At 48.3% G+C, this 16,238-nt stretch overlaps 1 protein-coding gene across 1 annotated transcript in view; it reads left to right on the forward strand.

Moving 5' to 3' along the window:
* The first annotated feature begins 6,862 nt into the window (after positions 1–6,862).
* Positions 6,863–16,238, forward strand: part of eml2 (EMAP like 2) — a 63,700-nt gene continuing 54,324 nt past the window's right edge. The window contains exons 1-2 of the mRNA XM_078533168.1: positions 6,863–7,004; positions 15,655–15,683. Coding sequence (XP_078389294.1) covers positions 6,985–7,004; positions 15,655–15,683 — 49 coding nt within the window. The 5' untranslated portion in view covers positions 6,863–6,984. The remainder of the gene's footprint in view (positions 7,005–15,654; positions 15,684–16,238) is intronic.

Consider the following 16,238-nt stretch of genomic DNA (forward strand, 5'->3'; position numbering starts at 1 on the left):
GGATGGGGATGCAGAGCCCTGTTCACGTTGGGTGGGCACCAGTGCAGTTGCTGGATGGGGACGCAGAGCCCTGTTCACGTTGGGTGGGCACCAGTGCAGTTGCTGGCATTTGTTGGCCTTTCACCACTAGGCTTTGCATGGGCCTCAAACCAGTGTAACTAGATCCTCAGTAAGTTGACAGTACAACATTCACAGGAGTTAAGACTGAGCTATTGATTACCTGGGAGCAAATATCTGCTGCTACCCGTTGCTTTATATTGATCTGATCCTTAACTAACTAACTAAATAACTAGCTAACTAACTAACTAACTAACTAACATGCGGAACCTCTTCAACACAAAAACAAAAACAGAATTATCTGGAAAAACTCAGCAGGTCTGGCAGCATCGGCGGAGAAGAAAAGAGTTGACGTTTCGAGTCCTCATGACCCTTCAACAGAACCTCTTCACTGCTCCAAACCTAATTATCAATGTTTGACATTTCACCTTTCACCCCAGTGGTCTGATAAGGGATAGGAGCCTCCCAGCTCGCAGGATTGCCAGTTCAATTCTCCTGCATCTACAGATAGCTGAACATCCAACAGGCCAGACTGTTTCTTTGGCCATGTTATGTTAATGGTCCGGTAATTACATTGTGAAGATGCACCGGTGAGGGGCATTGCTTAATTAAATACTGTTACGATAGGTCCCCGGGCAAGGTCCCCCAATTTGTTAGTCTCCCAAGTGGGACCCCAATTTTGTTATGTTCCCGGGTGAGGAGGGATGAACTGGTTCCCCTTCTTTATGCAAACCCCTTGGCCACAACAAGGTTAATTTAAAAGCGATTGCCTCCCCACCCTGTGTAGATACCTTTCCCTAGTCCAAATGAATTTACTTTTTAAAAAGAGCCAATCTAACCAGGTTTTCTTGCATCAAAGAAAGATTAAGATTATTAGTCACTGAAACCCGAGAAAAATAATAAAAATGCAACACACACACACACGCAGAAATGAGAAGTTAAGAGTCCAAAGAAAAGTTTTTAAAAATACAAACCTGTCCTTTCCTTCTCTGTGAAGCGTAGGTGGTGGAATGTTGCGGCCATTATGTTGGGTGATTCTGGTGGAGCTGACCTTGGCAGATTTGCAGTTAGTTGGAGACACTTAGTTCTGCAGGGTAGCTGAAGAGGCTGTCCTATTTCCTTTTTGATTGTAGCTTCTGCTGAGCCTTGCCTCCAGCAACAGAGGGGGAGAGAGAAAGAGAGAGAAAGACTTCACCTGCAAAAGCAGGGGTGGCTGGTTGGTCATCTTGTGCTGACACTCTCACAGCGCACGCTGCACTGCCCTTCCGCTAGCTTTTTAACCCATTTTCCCTGTGTCATCCATGAGAGGAAATAACCATCTTGCATCCATCTCAGAACGATTTACATGTTCTGACATTTATATCAACAGGAGATGAATTTTTGGGTGACTGCTGAGACGTGCAAATCAGTTTTTTGTCTCCGCAACCACAGGAGATTAAAGTTCAGTCTTATGCATCTTTCCCATCTCCCTTTCAAGTGTCTCTGCTTGAAGTAGGCCATGACGCCTTTTCAGGTGCAACCTTCCATGTTCTCTCAGGGCAGGTCTGCCAGTATAATCCACATAGTAATTTCCCGGAGAGTGGTCACTTTACATTATCAGCCATCCTTTGCTCAGTGTCCTTGATTGTATTTCTATAAAAACAGACACGCTTTCCTTAAAAAGTTCAATTTTCCAGTAAGTAATTTGTGGTGGTAATCGGCTTTTCATGACCGTACCTAGAGCACTTCTAAAGAGAGACTGCTGGGAACCTGGGGAGAGGGGTAGCATAGTTGGGAGGGAGGCGGACATTTGTAATGCTGTGTTCTGTAAATAAACCTATTATCAAAAAAAGTATCAGTGTCTAGTTCATCCTTCACCAACTGGCTAAACATGGTGGAATGACCCCAGAATCTCAGGGGACTGGCCTCATGAGTAGATCCTTTGTACCAGTTGATGTGTAACTTTAGAAGCTGGGCGATTGTTTCAGTTTAGATTCCAAGATGCTTTTTGTCAATGCTGCTTTTCTTTTCAATAGTGCAGTCGTTGCCCAACCCGGGGACACTCTCCCACTAGGCCGTTGAGTGCATTTTAATAAATTATTAGCTAAGAGAAGTGCAGCACCTGTTGCTGTATTGATGGAGCCGACGACCAGAACGGTTTTGAAGAGAGAATCTCAACCAGTTGTTCTCTCATGTCAGGATCAGCATCGCCCAATCCACAGCATTGAAAATAGACCCTGAACAGGGGATTGAATCGAGGCAAAAAGGAAGATTTATTTTATCACAGTTAGATAATGTAACTTCTGCATTGCAAATGCGATGTTAAGTGTGTTTAATTAACCCCTTCCTTTTCCAGGACAATTTGATGGGGAGTGTGGGGGTAATGTAGTGACCTACGCGTAACAAAACTGGAAATAGACAGAAGTAAAATACCCTCCCGCTGGATTGAATGTCCCTCCCGCCACCAGACTCACCATGGGGAGGCGCTCAACGTTCCAACCAATGTTTCACATGGATGACCTGTCATCAGAATTGAAAATTTGTTGGCTAAGAAGATGAGAATGGGCTGCCTTCTGGATCATTTCGACCAGGATATGGTGTGGGATTTGGAGTTGGGTTGGGGGGAGACTTGTCAAAGGCACTCGAGGTTATGATCACCCTTAGAACATTACAACAGAGAAGGAGGCCGTTCAGCCCTTTGAAAGAGCTATGCAAAGAGCCCCCACTCTCTTGCTCCTTTCTCCCTATCCCTGCAATTATTTCCCCTTCGTATTTAGCTAATCCCTTTTTGACAGTTACTATTGAATCTGCTTCCACCGCCCTTTCAGGCAGCGCGTTCCAGACCCTAACTTGTGTTATCTGAAAATAACTGAGAAAGTAAGATAAAAGCAAAATACTGCAGATGCTGGAAATCTGAAATAAAAACAGAAAATGCTGGAAATACTCAGCAGGTCTGGCAGCATCTGTGGAGAGAGAAACAGAGTTAACATTTTGAGTCCAGTGTGACTCTTCTTCTTCTCTTGCATTTAAACTTTTTTTTATTCATTCATGGGATGTGGGCGTCGCTGGCTGGGTCAGCATTTATTGCCCCTAATTGCCCCTTAAGAAGGTGGTGGGTGAGCTGCCTCCTTGAACCGCTGCAGTCCATGTGTTGTAGGTGCATCCACAGTGCTGTTAGGAAGGGAGTTCCAGGATTTTGACCCAGCGACAGTGAAGGAACGGCCGATATATTTCCAAGTCAGGTTGGTGAGTGACTTGGAGGGGAACTCGCAGGTGGTGGTGTTCCCATCTATCTGCTGTGGTAGAGGTCATGGGTTTGGAAGGTGTTGTCGAAGGAGCCTCGGTGAGTTGCTGCAGTGCATCTTGTAGATGGTACACACACTGCTGCTACTGTGTGTCGGTGGTGGAGGGAGTGAATGTTTGTGGATGGGGTGCCAATCAAGTGGGGCTGCTTTGCCCACCTTTGACGACCACTGGGTGTCTCAAGGTGCTTTATAGCCAATGAAATACTTATTGAAGTGTTGTCACTGTGGTAATGTAGGAAATGCGGCAGCCAACATGCGCACAGCAAGCTCCCACACAGAGCAATGTGTTAATAACCAGATAATTTGTGATGTTGATTGAGGGATCAATCTTGGCCAGGACGCCAGCGAGAACTCCTCTATTCTTCTTTGAAATAGCACTGGTTAGGAGCCTCAATCCCCAAACAGAGCCTCAGTTAAATATCACATCTGGAGGGCTGTACCTCTGACAGTGCAGCACTCCCTCAATAACGAGGGTCAGCTTAGATTTTGGACTCAAGTCTCTGGAGCGAGACTTGAACCTACGACCTTCTGACTCAGGGGCCAGAGTGTAACTCCGTGTAGCTAGGGATGGTACTCCTGAGGCGGCGCAGCTGACCTGGTATTGGATCTTGTCAATGGTGGCCTTTTGAGAGAGGTGGCTACCCAGGTACATGAAGAGCTCAACATATTCCAGAGTCCCCCCTTCAGCATATGTGGGAGGTGGAACATTTGGGTGAGCAGGTGTGGGTTGACATATGAGTTTGGTTTTGGCAACGTTCAAGGGCAGGCCAAGTTCCTTGTGTGCAGAGTTGAAGAGATCGAGAGTGGATTACAAATCTGGTGCAGAGCAGGTAACGGCAAACTGTAGATTGTGGCCAGAATTTTATGCTTACAACCCCCCCAACCCCACCCCACCCCCCAACCCACTACCCCCGGCGGGTTCTGAGGCGGTGGGGGGGAGCGTGAAATTGCACGGACGGGATTCCCCCTGGGATCCCGCCCACCCCGACCTGGCAACGATTTCACTCTGGGCGCGGATGGGAAGCCCACCCTTGCCCCACTTAAGGCCCTTAAGTGGCCACCTGAGGCCCCTTCCCCCACCCAGCCTGGATTTTTAGGTGGATGACAGATTAGTGGGGGAAACCCGAAAAGGAGCAGAGTTCGGTCTTGGGGCAGGGCGGGGGTACCTCCATCAGAAGCCCATTCTGACTGGGGGTGCCCTCCTATCAAGACCCAGTGACCTCCGGACCTCCCATCCCCTCCACCCCACTGGCCTATCCCATGGGACCCTGATCGCCTCCCCTGGCGACCCCCCCCCCCAGGCCTTCCCTACCTTCCCCGCCTTGGGACCCCTGCCACTTAGCTCTCCTCCAGTTCCTGGCACTTATCTCCAGGTAGTTCCCCGCAGCGACTCTTCTGGCTACTGCCGCGCTGTTCCGGGAGGGACTGGAGCGCCCAGTTACTTGGGCTGAAGGTTGTGTTATTGACAGTTGGGTATGGGGGGGGCATGCGCTGTGTCCTTTCTCGAGCCAACCTGATTGGCCGGCAACTCTCCAAGGCAAGACTTCTTCCCGGTGACAGGCAGAAGTCCCACCTTATGCCAATTGACACTTGTTAGCGTGTGAAATGGCATCGGGCCTGCTGGAGTTGGCGGGTAATCTGTGGGTGGCTGGGGGCCAAGGCCCTGCCATCCTTAAAATTGAGGCCTATGTATGTTTATGGTGGTCAGTTTAGTTTTGGCGCAGAGGCAACCGAGGTTAAAGAGTTTTCCATCTAGACTAGCATTTGATGCTGACATTGGAGGGCAGTTGGCGTTTGATGAGGTGAATAGTCACCGTCCGGTGTATTGTAAGTCGTACTCAAATGGTCGACATTCTAGAGGAGGACAACGAAAACGCTCGAAGATATTCCGAGGCTCTCCTTGACACGCGGCAGCATTGACATTAGTCATTAGACTGGGGAGGAGCTCGCTACCCATCGTTCAAAATGGCGGGCGCCAACTAGGCCGTCAAGCTGCCTCCCGCTTTGAGTCCGAACGCCTTAACGATGAGGCAGAGCGGTGGCAGGGAAGGAAGGAAAAGGAAGCCAATCCCGCGCTCCGGATCCCACTGCCCCGGGGGATGTCCTGCCGCATGCGTCCAAAGAACCGTGGGCCGAGAATCGGCCTGTTCGGTCACACGATGACCCATGGCAGGAACTCGCGACCCGAGGAGCAGACGTCATCCTCGAATCGAGGGGCAGCTGCCGCCCACGACGACACCTGGGCCATAGCTGGGGGAAGAGCAAGGAGTCGTATGAAGGCACAGGTGGTTTTAGCAGCCTCTCAGTTAGAGAGGCGTGACTAAAGGAATTGGGGGAAAAAAAACATTTGAAACTGTAATAAAAACAGAACTGAGAAAATGACAGGTAGGAGGTGATCGGAAGTCAAGTATGCAGGTTGATTTTAATCATGGTTTTCTATTCTTGAGAAAATGCTGTTCTATTTTGAGTAGTTCAGTTTTCAGAGACTGTGCGCTGAGATCAACCATGAGGCAGACTGGGCTTTGTTTCCACTGGAGTTTAGAAGAGTGAGGGGTGATTTGATTGAAGTATACAAGATCCTGAACGGTCTTTGACAAGGTGGACGTGAAAAGGATGTTTCCCCTTGTGGGTGAGTCCAGAACTAGGGGGGCACTGTTTCAAAATTAGGGGTCGCCCTTTTAGGACAGAGATGAGGAGGAATGTTTTCTCTCCGAGGTTTGTGTGACTTTGGAACTCTCTGCCTCAGAAGGTGGTGGAGGTAGGGTCACTGAATATTTTTAAGGCGGAGGTAGATAGATTCTTGTTAGGCGAGGGAATCAAAGGTTATCGGGGTTAGATGGGAATGTGGAAATCGAAACTCAAGAAGATCAGCCATGATCTTATTGAATGGCAGAGCAGGCTTGAGGGGCCGAATGGCCTACTCCTGCTCCTGTATCTTATGTTCTTATGCTCCAAGCTACGACACACCAGGAAACATTTTTTGTTGTTGTGGGGAAGTGTTAACTGAAAGGGCGGTGGAAGCAGGTCCAATATAGCATTCAAAATGGAATTGGATCAATAGGCGAAGAGGAAATATTTGCAGGGTTACTGGGAAAGATCAGGGGAACTAATTGGATCGCTCTGCTAAAGAGCTGGCACGGGCACGATGGGCTGAATGGCTTCCTCATGTGCCGTATTTTGTTGTGCGACTCTCTGAAAACACCGGCCAGCCCAGGAAGATCACATTTTCTCTGGAGCCGCTGGCAGCCTAAGGGTTAATGGGGAGGACAGTTTGCAAAAAGGATTCTGAAGATCACGTCAGGAGGTGCTTAATGTTAGGCCTGAGAGTTCAAAAGCAAAATGTACTACTCCTCTATATGGCGTGCACATTGTATCACCTCCAGGCACTGGTTTCGTGCTTGTGGCTTCAGTACTGTCAGGTGATGTTGGGAAGCCGGTTTAACACTATTGGCAGTCATCCAATAGGAAGTGGCATCTGATTGGCCCAGGAGGCTGCTGTCTGTGCAAATTGGTTGATTCGGCTCCCTGTATATAGCAGCTTGACTGCCCTGCAGGGAAGTCGTCTGAAGTCTTCACTCTTGAGAACCCGTATCCAAAGTTGTAGTTACTGGAAACGCTTGACCACTTCCCCCCTTCCATCAAGATGAGGAAAGCCGCCACCAAGTAGGTTCCCCTGTCGTGAAAAGCTTGTTTACTTTTCAACTTTTGTAAAATAAAGTTTTAAGGGTGAGGGATGTGGCTGCTGACAAGCTGTGTCTGTACAACTGCGTTTAACTTCTGGTGGCCTATTTTTATGCTGCCACTTCCAATGATATCTGTTTGTCTCCAAGTTCAGCTTGTGATGTTTTTTTTTTTGCATCGGCCTTTCTAAGTGTACAATAGAGGTCTGTCTTCACCTGAGGGAGCAAAGACCGGTCTGCGTTTCTCTTGCCGAAGCACATTCTCAGCATTCATTTTTATTTATTTATTTATTTGCTGTCCTTTAATCCCAATTCAGCTTGTATTTTCACTGATGAGTCTATCCGGATCAAAGCTGTGCTTTGGAGAGTTAATCTGTTATTCTTTAATCCTAATGCAGTTTGTCTCTGTGTTTTCTCAGACGAGTCTATCCAGATCAAAGCTGTGACGTTGAGAGTAAATATGTAACGTTTTAATGTGGTTTGATGTTGAAAGTTAATCTTTAGTATCAAGCAATGTTAACCATTTTGTTTTGCATGCAGAATGTAAAATTACTCTCTTCCGGTTTGTATTGCATTAACCTCCTAATACCAACTTCAGTGGTCAACCTATTTTTAAAAAGTAAAACCTGAACTACCCTAGAATCTGAATGCAACAGATAATACATGAAACTCCCAGTTATGCAGGCTAAAGGTTGTGGTGCAGCAAACTATTATTGATAATTAGTAGGGGGGCGGTGTGCTGTGTCCTTTCTCGAGCCAATCTTCAGAAGTCCTGACTGTAGTTTTTAATTCCTTCTTCTGCTTCAGGAGTATTCTAGCTCCAAGAGCAGGTAATTCTGGGAATCCTGCGATGAGTAACTCACCTCCTGACTCCCCCAAAGCCTGTTCGCCATCTACAAGGCACAAGTCAGGAGTGTGATGGAATACTCCCCACTTGCCTGGATGAGGGCAGCTCCAACAAAACTCGAGAAGCTCGACACCATCCAGGACAAAGCAGCCCCGCTTGATTGGCACACCATCCACAAACATTCGCTCCCTCCACCACCGACGCACAGTAGCAGCAGTGTGTGTACCATCTACACGATGCACTGCAGCAACTCACCAAGGCTCCTTGGGCAGCACCTTCCAAACCTGCGGCCTCTACCATCTAGAAGGACAAGGGCAGCTGATAGATGGGGACACCACCACCTGCAAGTTCCCCTCCAAGCCACTCACCATCCTGACTTGGAAATATATCGGCCGTTCCCTCACTGTTGCTGGGCCAAAATCCTGGAACTCCCTCTAGCAGCACTGTGGGTGTACCTACACCACTGCAGCCTGTGTACTTACGCCACACGGACTGCAGCGTTCAGGAAGGTGCCTGATGACTATCTTCTCAAGGGCACTAGACCTTGGCCCTCCCAGTGATGCTCATGTGCTGTGAACAAAGATTTTAAAAAAACACTATCTGTTCATGTTTGACAATGTGATGCAAGTTTTTTTTTTCATTTTTCCTAACTCACAACAAGTCCTGTTCCCCATCGCTCCCTTGCCCACACTGACCTACACTGGCTTTTGATTGGATTGTGCCTCATTTTTTTTTAAAATTCTCATCCTTGTTTAAGTTTCTCCCATGTCTTTGCCCCTTCTCTAATCTGCTCTAGCTCTACAAACCCTCCTGAAATATCTGCAAATTCTGCCACTTGTGTCTCCCTATTTTAATTGCTCTGCTGTTGGAATTATGTCCTCAGCTACCCTAGGCTCTTAAATTCCCTCCCTCCACTCCTTGAGAAGCTAGCTCTTTGACCAAGTCTTCGGTCAACTGCCCTAATATCTCCTTAATGTGGCTCGATGCCAAATTTTGTCCGATAGCGTCTGTTGTAAAGCGCTGTGGGAGGCTTTACTAAGTTAAAGGTGTTGTATGAATGCAAGTTCTGTTTTAATGAGGGGGTGTAGATTTAAAATAATTGGCAAAAGAAGCAAATCATTTTTGCGCGGCGAGTGGTTAAGGTCTGGAATGTGCTGCCTGAGTGTGGTGGAGGCAGGTTCAATGGAACTATTCAGACAGGGAGTCAGACTGTGTTATCTGGAAAGGAAGAATGTGCAGGGTCACGGGGAGGTGGTGTGGGAATGGCAGTAGGTGAATTGTTCCTTCGGAGAGCTGATACAGACACGATGGGCCGAGTGGCTTCCTTCTGAGCGTTGAGCCACACCACCAGGGCACCTCCTTAAAATAAACCAACAGGAGAATTGGCTGTTACAGCCACTTCATGCTGAAGTCACATTTGGAACGTTGTGCAATCATAGGAATGAAAACTGCACCAACCCCTCCTCCTCACTTCCCTGAAGATATGAAATTATTTCTCAATTAATAGTCATCAGATTTATATATTTTTTTTTAAAAAAAGTTGTTTTAAATGACCTTGTAATTCTGGAAAACACACAGAACCGGTGGCATTTACACAACACACCAAACTGTTTTGTGGAGGTAACAGGAAAGAGAGTTACAGATATCACTTGAGCTTGATTCAAAACTCTGTTGCCTGTGTCCTAACTCTCATCTAGCACTATTCACCTTTCACCCCAGTGCTTGCTGACCTACTGTGGCCCCCAGTTAAGCATCGCCTGGCTCTTTTTTTTTTATTAATTACAAATTCTCATCCTTCCTTACAAATTTCTCCATGGTCTCACTCCCCCCTACCCCCTCCGCCCCCAATCTCTGTCATCTCCTCCAGTCCCACAATCCTTTCGCGATATCTGCACTCGAGCCAGTTCTGGCTCTTGAGCATCCCTGATTTATTTTACTTATTTATTTTTAAGATTGTTCTACCATTAGCGGCCGTGCTTTCAGTTGGCTGGGCTCTAAGCTCTGGAATGCCTTCCTAAAGGAGGAAAGGTTTAAGACGCACCTTAACGCTGACCCCCTTTGACCATCTTGCCCTAACATTACCTAACTCAAAGCAATGGAGAAGCATTAGAAGCTAATGCTTCTCCATTGCAACTTGGGCTGATGCATTACGACATCTTAAATATAATGCAAGTTGTTGCTGTAAATTTTGATGGTGAGAGGGGAAATTACAGAGCTAAGGGGCAAAGTTGCTGAAGGTATTGCCATTAAGAATGGAACAGAAAAGTCAGGCTTGGGATTGGGTTGAATTGGTGTCGACTCTCCTGCATGAGAATACCAGTTGTTATGTTACCACCACTGGTGTAGCGGTAAGGTATAACCGGTTAGGTGTACGGTTGCTGGTTTAGCTAAAATGGTCTTTCCGGCATCCTAGGACTTAATAGCGTCCCCTAAGACTCAACATGGTGACGATGCGCTTTTCTCTGTGCCCTTCTGAGGGTGGGGGGAGGTGGAAGACAATCTGAGTGAAGTTGATGTGGTTGGAGTGAAGGGTGATTGGGTGCTGGACGAGAGTTGGGACAGGGGCAGCAGAGTTTTGTGATTGTCAACTGTGGGGGACATGGGCATGAATGACTTGTGTAATGGGACCCGGCAGCCAAGGGAGAAAGGGAGAGACTTGCGTTTTATACAGCGCTTCTCATGACCACCGGACGTCTCCAAGCACCAGTGAAGCACTTTGCTGAAATGTAGCCACTCTTCTAATGTAAAAAGTGGCAGCCAATTTGTGCACAGCAAGCTCCCACAAACAGCAATGTGACAATGACCCAGATCATCTGTGGTGTGTTTTTCTTTGTAGTATTAGTTGAGGGGTAAATATTGACCAGGACATGGGGGAAAACTCCCTTTACTCTTCTAAATTGATGCCATGGGATCTCTGACACAGACGGGACCTCCTGTCTAATGCCTCATGGAAAGACAGCACCTCCAACATTGCAGCACTCCCTCAGTACCGCACCGGGAATTTGTCAGCCTTGGATTTCTGTTCTGGAGCCTTGTGGGGTTGAACCCAGAATGTGATTCGGAGGAAAGAGCGCGGTGGCCACTGAGCCACAGGCAAAGGGCAATGTAAAAGTGGCTGCCACAAGTCCTCTGACGGCGCTTAGTCCAAATGTGTATAAGGATAGATATTTCCCAGCCCCGCCGGGATCGTCCGATCCTGCCGAAAGTCCACGGGCCTTTGGCTGGCCTGCCGGAGTGGGTCTCGCTACGGCGGAGGCCGGAACGTCCCAGCCTAACTTGGGAACGTCGGAACAGGAGCGGGCCATCCAGTCTGTTACCCCAGTCAGTCAAGTCAGTTAGATTTGTGACTGATTTTTGCTGCAAAGACTCCCCTTGGGTCAGGTAACTCTTTTATGCCCTTCCCTAAGAAAACCGTGGTGCTCTGTTTTTGAAGTCGTTGATTAACCCTCCCCACCCAGTCTGTTTTCTTCAGCAGCAAACATTTATAATTTATTTTAAACTACTTTTGAAAGCTGCAATCATGACCTCTGCTCCCTTTTTAATATGTGCATGCTGAGGCCTTATAATTAGCAAGCAAAGTTGCCAGCCATTTGGGCTGTGTCGGTGGCGATTACTGGAGTATGGAATGTTACTACCTCCAGGCAGAGTGAGGTTATAATCGTAAAGACTTAAAACTAATGCCACGAGAAAGGAACAAACAACTGACTCCCTTTTTTTGCCCATGCGTAAATTGGCTGTCTTTATTGTGAGCAATGAACTGCCAGTAGCCATATAATAAATATTTCAGTATCTGCTTGCACTTAGGACATAAAAGATTTACGAGTGTGGTTCCAGGAACGAGACCACGGTTAGGTTGTCGGACTGGAGAAGTCGGGGCCGTTTTCCTCGGAGAAAAGAAAGTTGAGAGGAGATTTGATGGAGGCGTACCGAAGTCAGAGGCCTGGGCTGAGTAGATAGGGAGAGACTGTTCCCATTGGCGGGAGGATCGCGAGCCAGAGGCACCAATTTAAAGCGATTGGCCGAAGAAAAGGTGACATGAGGGAAAAACTTTTTTTTTTTTAAAAAACATAGCCAGTGGTTAGGATCAGGAATTCCAGAAGATTTGAAGATATGACCATCAAGAGTGGGGAGACAGAGGTCAGAGCTGGAATGTAGAGTTCAGCTATTTCTAATGACTTAAGCATTCTACGCTCAAACTACATCTTTTCAAAAAATAGTAAATACAGTAACTTTTTTATTCATTTTATGAGATGTGGTCTTCGCTGGCTGGGCCAGCATTTATTGCCCATCCCTAATTGCCCCTTGAGAAGGTGGTGGGTGAGCTGCCTTCTTGAGCCGCTGCAGTCCATGTGGTGTAGGTACACCCACAGTGCTGTTAGGGAGGGAGTTCCAGGATTTTGACCCAGCGACACTGAAGGAACGGCCGATATATTTCCAAGTCAGGATGGTGAGTGACTTGGAGGGGAACTTCCAGGTGGTGGTGTTCCCATCTATCTGCTGCCCTTGTCTTTCTAGATGGTAGTGGTCATGGGTTTGGAAGGTGCTGTTGAAGGAGCCTTGGTGAGTTCCTGCAGTGCATCTTGTAGATGGTGCACACTGTTGCAACTGTGTGTCAGTTGTGGAGGGAGTGAGTGTTTATGGATGGGGTGCCTATCAAGTGGGTTGCTTTGTCCTGGATGGTGTTGAGCTTCTTGAGCGCTGTGGGAGCTGCACTCATCCAGGCAAGTGGGGAGTGTCCCATCCCACTCCTGACTTGAGCCTTGTAGACAGGTGGACAGGCTTTGGGGAGTCAGGAGGTGAGTTACTCACTGCAGGATTCCCAGCCTCTGACCTGCTCTTGTAGTCACGGCATTTATATGGCTGGTCCCAGTTCAACTTCTGGTCAATGATAACCCTGTGGATGTTGATGGGGGGGGGGCGGGGAAACCTCTCATGGCGGGATTTCCCACACCCGCCCACCACCACGATCTTCCGGTCCCACTGCAAGTCTAATGGACGTCTGGCTGGGGCACCGCCTCACCCACACCAGGGCCAGAAAATCCCGGCCTCAGCCCCTTAATCACTTGTCTTCATTAACTCTCCAACTAGGATGGCAAAACCCTTTAAAAATAAATAAATAAATAAATCTCGGTTAAATTTCCTTTTTGGCTTTCCTGAACAGCTACTGGGATTGTATTCCCGCTCTTGTGCGTTAGGAATGCTGCAATGTTATGTGGTGAGCCAAATCCCGACGATGGTTGGAGGGGCAGACATCACACCAGAGATGCAAGCCCCTGTCGCCACTGACCCATCGCCGTGTTAATGCTCCCAGATGGGGAGGAATTATAGGGCCCAGTTGCAGTTGGGGGTGAGGCCAGGGCTGTAAGACGTGGCAGGCTGTTCAAAACTCCATCGCAAATCCCATCCCAGCGGGAGACACTGTAAAATTCCGCCAGTGGTTCGTCTGTTTCTAAATTTCCGTGTTTCTTAAGGGAAAGCGAGGTAAGCGCATGAGTAGAAGGGAACCGTAGGATAGGTTGATCGGGTGAGATGGAGTGGGAAGAGGTTCATGACAGCGTTCGCATTAGGAGTGGGCCATTCGGCCCCTCACTCTGCCATCCAATAAGATCGGGGCTGATCTGCTACCTCCACTCTACTTTCCCCGCCCCCCATCCCCACATTTTTTTTTTAACCTCCACCCTTCTCGCCCTCCAAATCCCAAACGCTCCTTGGAGTGCTTTCGAAAGGAATGGGGTTTTTTTTTTTGAGGGGTGGGGTGAAAGGGCAGAGAAGTCAGTGAAACCATTCTCCTGAGGCTGAACGATTCGGTAATGGGTAAGCTGAGCGGCCCTGACCTTAAGAAACACTGAAGGACGGGACTTTTGCTTCTGAACTCCAGGTTGTTGGGGATATGGGAGAATCTAAAAGGCAGAAAGAGTTTGCATTTCTATAGCGCCTTTCACAGCCTCAGGATGCTTTACAGCCAATGAAATACTTTTGGCGTCATCGCTGTTGTCGCGTAGAAACGCGGCAGCCAATTTGTGCGCAGCAAGATCCCACAAACAACGAGGCAAAGTTGGCTGAGGGATATACGTTGGCCATGAAACTGGGAATCGTCCTCTGCTCCCCATCAAAATTGTGGCCGATGGATTTTTGCCACCCACCCAGGATGGCAGAGGTGCCTTCTGTTTAATGCCTCATTTGAAAGATGGCACTCCTGACAGTGCAGCTCTCCCTCAGTACTGCGCCGGGAGTGTCGGTCTAGATTCTGTGCTCGAGTCTCTGGAGTGGGACTCGAACCCTTAGCCTTCTGACTCTGAGACGGAGCATGCTAATGCAGAGCTAACAATGATGCCTCAAGAGCGCACGCTGCAAGGTCAGGTTAGGTTGCTTGGGGTGGGGTGGGGGGTGGGGTTGCAGAGTTAGCAACATGAAGAGGGACCAGGGGCAAAGGTGGAGGGAGGTGACCACCCAGAACAGAGGGTGAGTTTGGCCCTAGCGGAATTTTCTTTGTCACCCTAGACGTGTGTGTGTGTGGCGGTCTTGTGAGCAGGGCCACCCAAGAAACCATCGCCCACCTCCCCCCTTGGAATGGGCCTTTGAACAGCAGGTCTGGAAAGAGATGCGGTGGTTTTTGTCGAGGTCCATGCTGAGCAGCCACAGCTCCGTGATGCGGGATTCCGCGCTCTTCAGGGACGCACGCCGAGATAAACCTCAACGGCAGCCGGAGGACCATCAGCTCGGTGGAAGACGCTCTTTGGTCTGCCCGAAACTCGCTGGTCTCCCAGCGCAGACGGCGGCCAACCACCGAGCGTTGCAGACTGGCGCATTCCAAGGCCCTGGGCAACACGCTGAGGGACGCAGTGAAGCTTGGGGCAGCCGCTGCAAAGGCCGCATGGGGAAAGGCCACAGTCCAGGGCCCTCCCGCCATAGTACCACCGAGGGGCTGGAAATAGTGGACAACCCCCTTGGGCATAGGCACCAGGGAATGTAATTGGACATTGTGAATCGAAGTGTAGTAAGGCACCTCATGTACAGTACTGAACAAAACTGATCAGCATTACATAATGGGTCAAAGTTGACATTACATCATGTACCTTCACAAACTTTTAAGTATATTTTGGGCGGGGGGGGAGTGGAATTCTTGGGCTCCCAACTGGGATGTTTCGATGAGTGAGTTGCTGTGACTTCTATCTCCGGTAACTAGGATATGGAGGCAAGGGGGAATATATAGATAGGTGTGAATCTCAAGAGAGGTCAGTCAGCAGGGGGCATAAATTTTAAGGTGATTGGTAGAAGGATTAGAGGAGACATGAGGAAAAACTTTTTCACCCAGAGGGTGGTGGGTGTCTGCAATTCACTGTCTAAGTTGATGGTTGAGGCTGAAACGCTCAACTCGTTTAAAAAGGTACCTGGATCTGGACCTGAAGCTCTGTAACCTGCAAGGCTATGGACCAGGGGCTGGAACGTGGGGTTAAAATGAGCGGCCAGCATAGACGTGATGGGCTGAATGGCCTCTTTCTGCTCCGTAACCTTTCTATGGAATCCTGGCAAAAGTGAGATTGCAATTGGCGTGACTGCAAAAGTGTGATCAGAATCTTGCCTGATGGAAGTATGCGAATGTGCAAGACTTTGGAATATTTGCAGACAAGGTAATCTGTTGCAGAACCAAATTTATTTTTGAAAATCCTTGAGGGCTTCCTGCTTAAATAATTCACATCAAAGGGATCGACTGTACTGTATTGAAACAAGACGTATTTCTTTGAGCTGGGCATCTCCTAATTATTTTCTATTCTCCTTGTTGCAGTAAACAGAAAGACTCCGTCTTCAGTGCAGGTATGTGTTAATTCTGTACCTTCAATTGCCTCCCTTGTGAATACAGGGAAGCAGCGGACTGAAAATGGTATATCCAGCAGAGATATGTACGGGTTAGAAGGCTGAGCTGGGGCTGTTTAATATGTCCCTAATCACCCCAGCTCTCTGAATGTAGCAACAACCTCAAGAAACAGCAATGCTCAACTCCCAATAAGCTGTGATCTGGAGTGCACCACACGAGCAGAGGAAGAGAAGGCCATTCAGCCCCTCTAGCTGCTTGATGAGATCACCGCTAATCCCCTAACTCCATCCCATATCGGTTAATACCTTTTTGGACAACAAAAGTCTATCAATCTCCATTTTTTTAAATGAAGAATTGATCTAACGTTAATTGCCGTTTGTGGAAGAGAGTTTCCAAACTTCTCCCACCAGGTGTGTGCGCGTGCATGCAGGTGTGCGTGTGTGCGTGCAGGTGTGTGTGCATAGAAGTGTTTCCTAATTTCACCCCTGAAAGGTCTGGCTCTAATTGTTAGACTCTGTCCCCCAGCCCCAGGCTCTCCAACCAGCGAATATAGT

Source organism: Cetorhinus maximus, chromosome 32 (genome assembly GCF_964194155.1).
Source record: "Cetorhinus maximus chromosome 32, sCetMax3.hap1.1, whole genome shotgun sequence".
Taxonomy (NCBI): domain Eukaryota; kingdom Metazoa; phylum Chordata; class Chondrichthyes; order Lamniformes; family Cetorhinidae; genus Cetorhinus; species Cetorhinus maximus.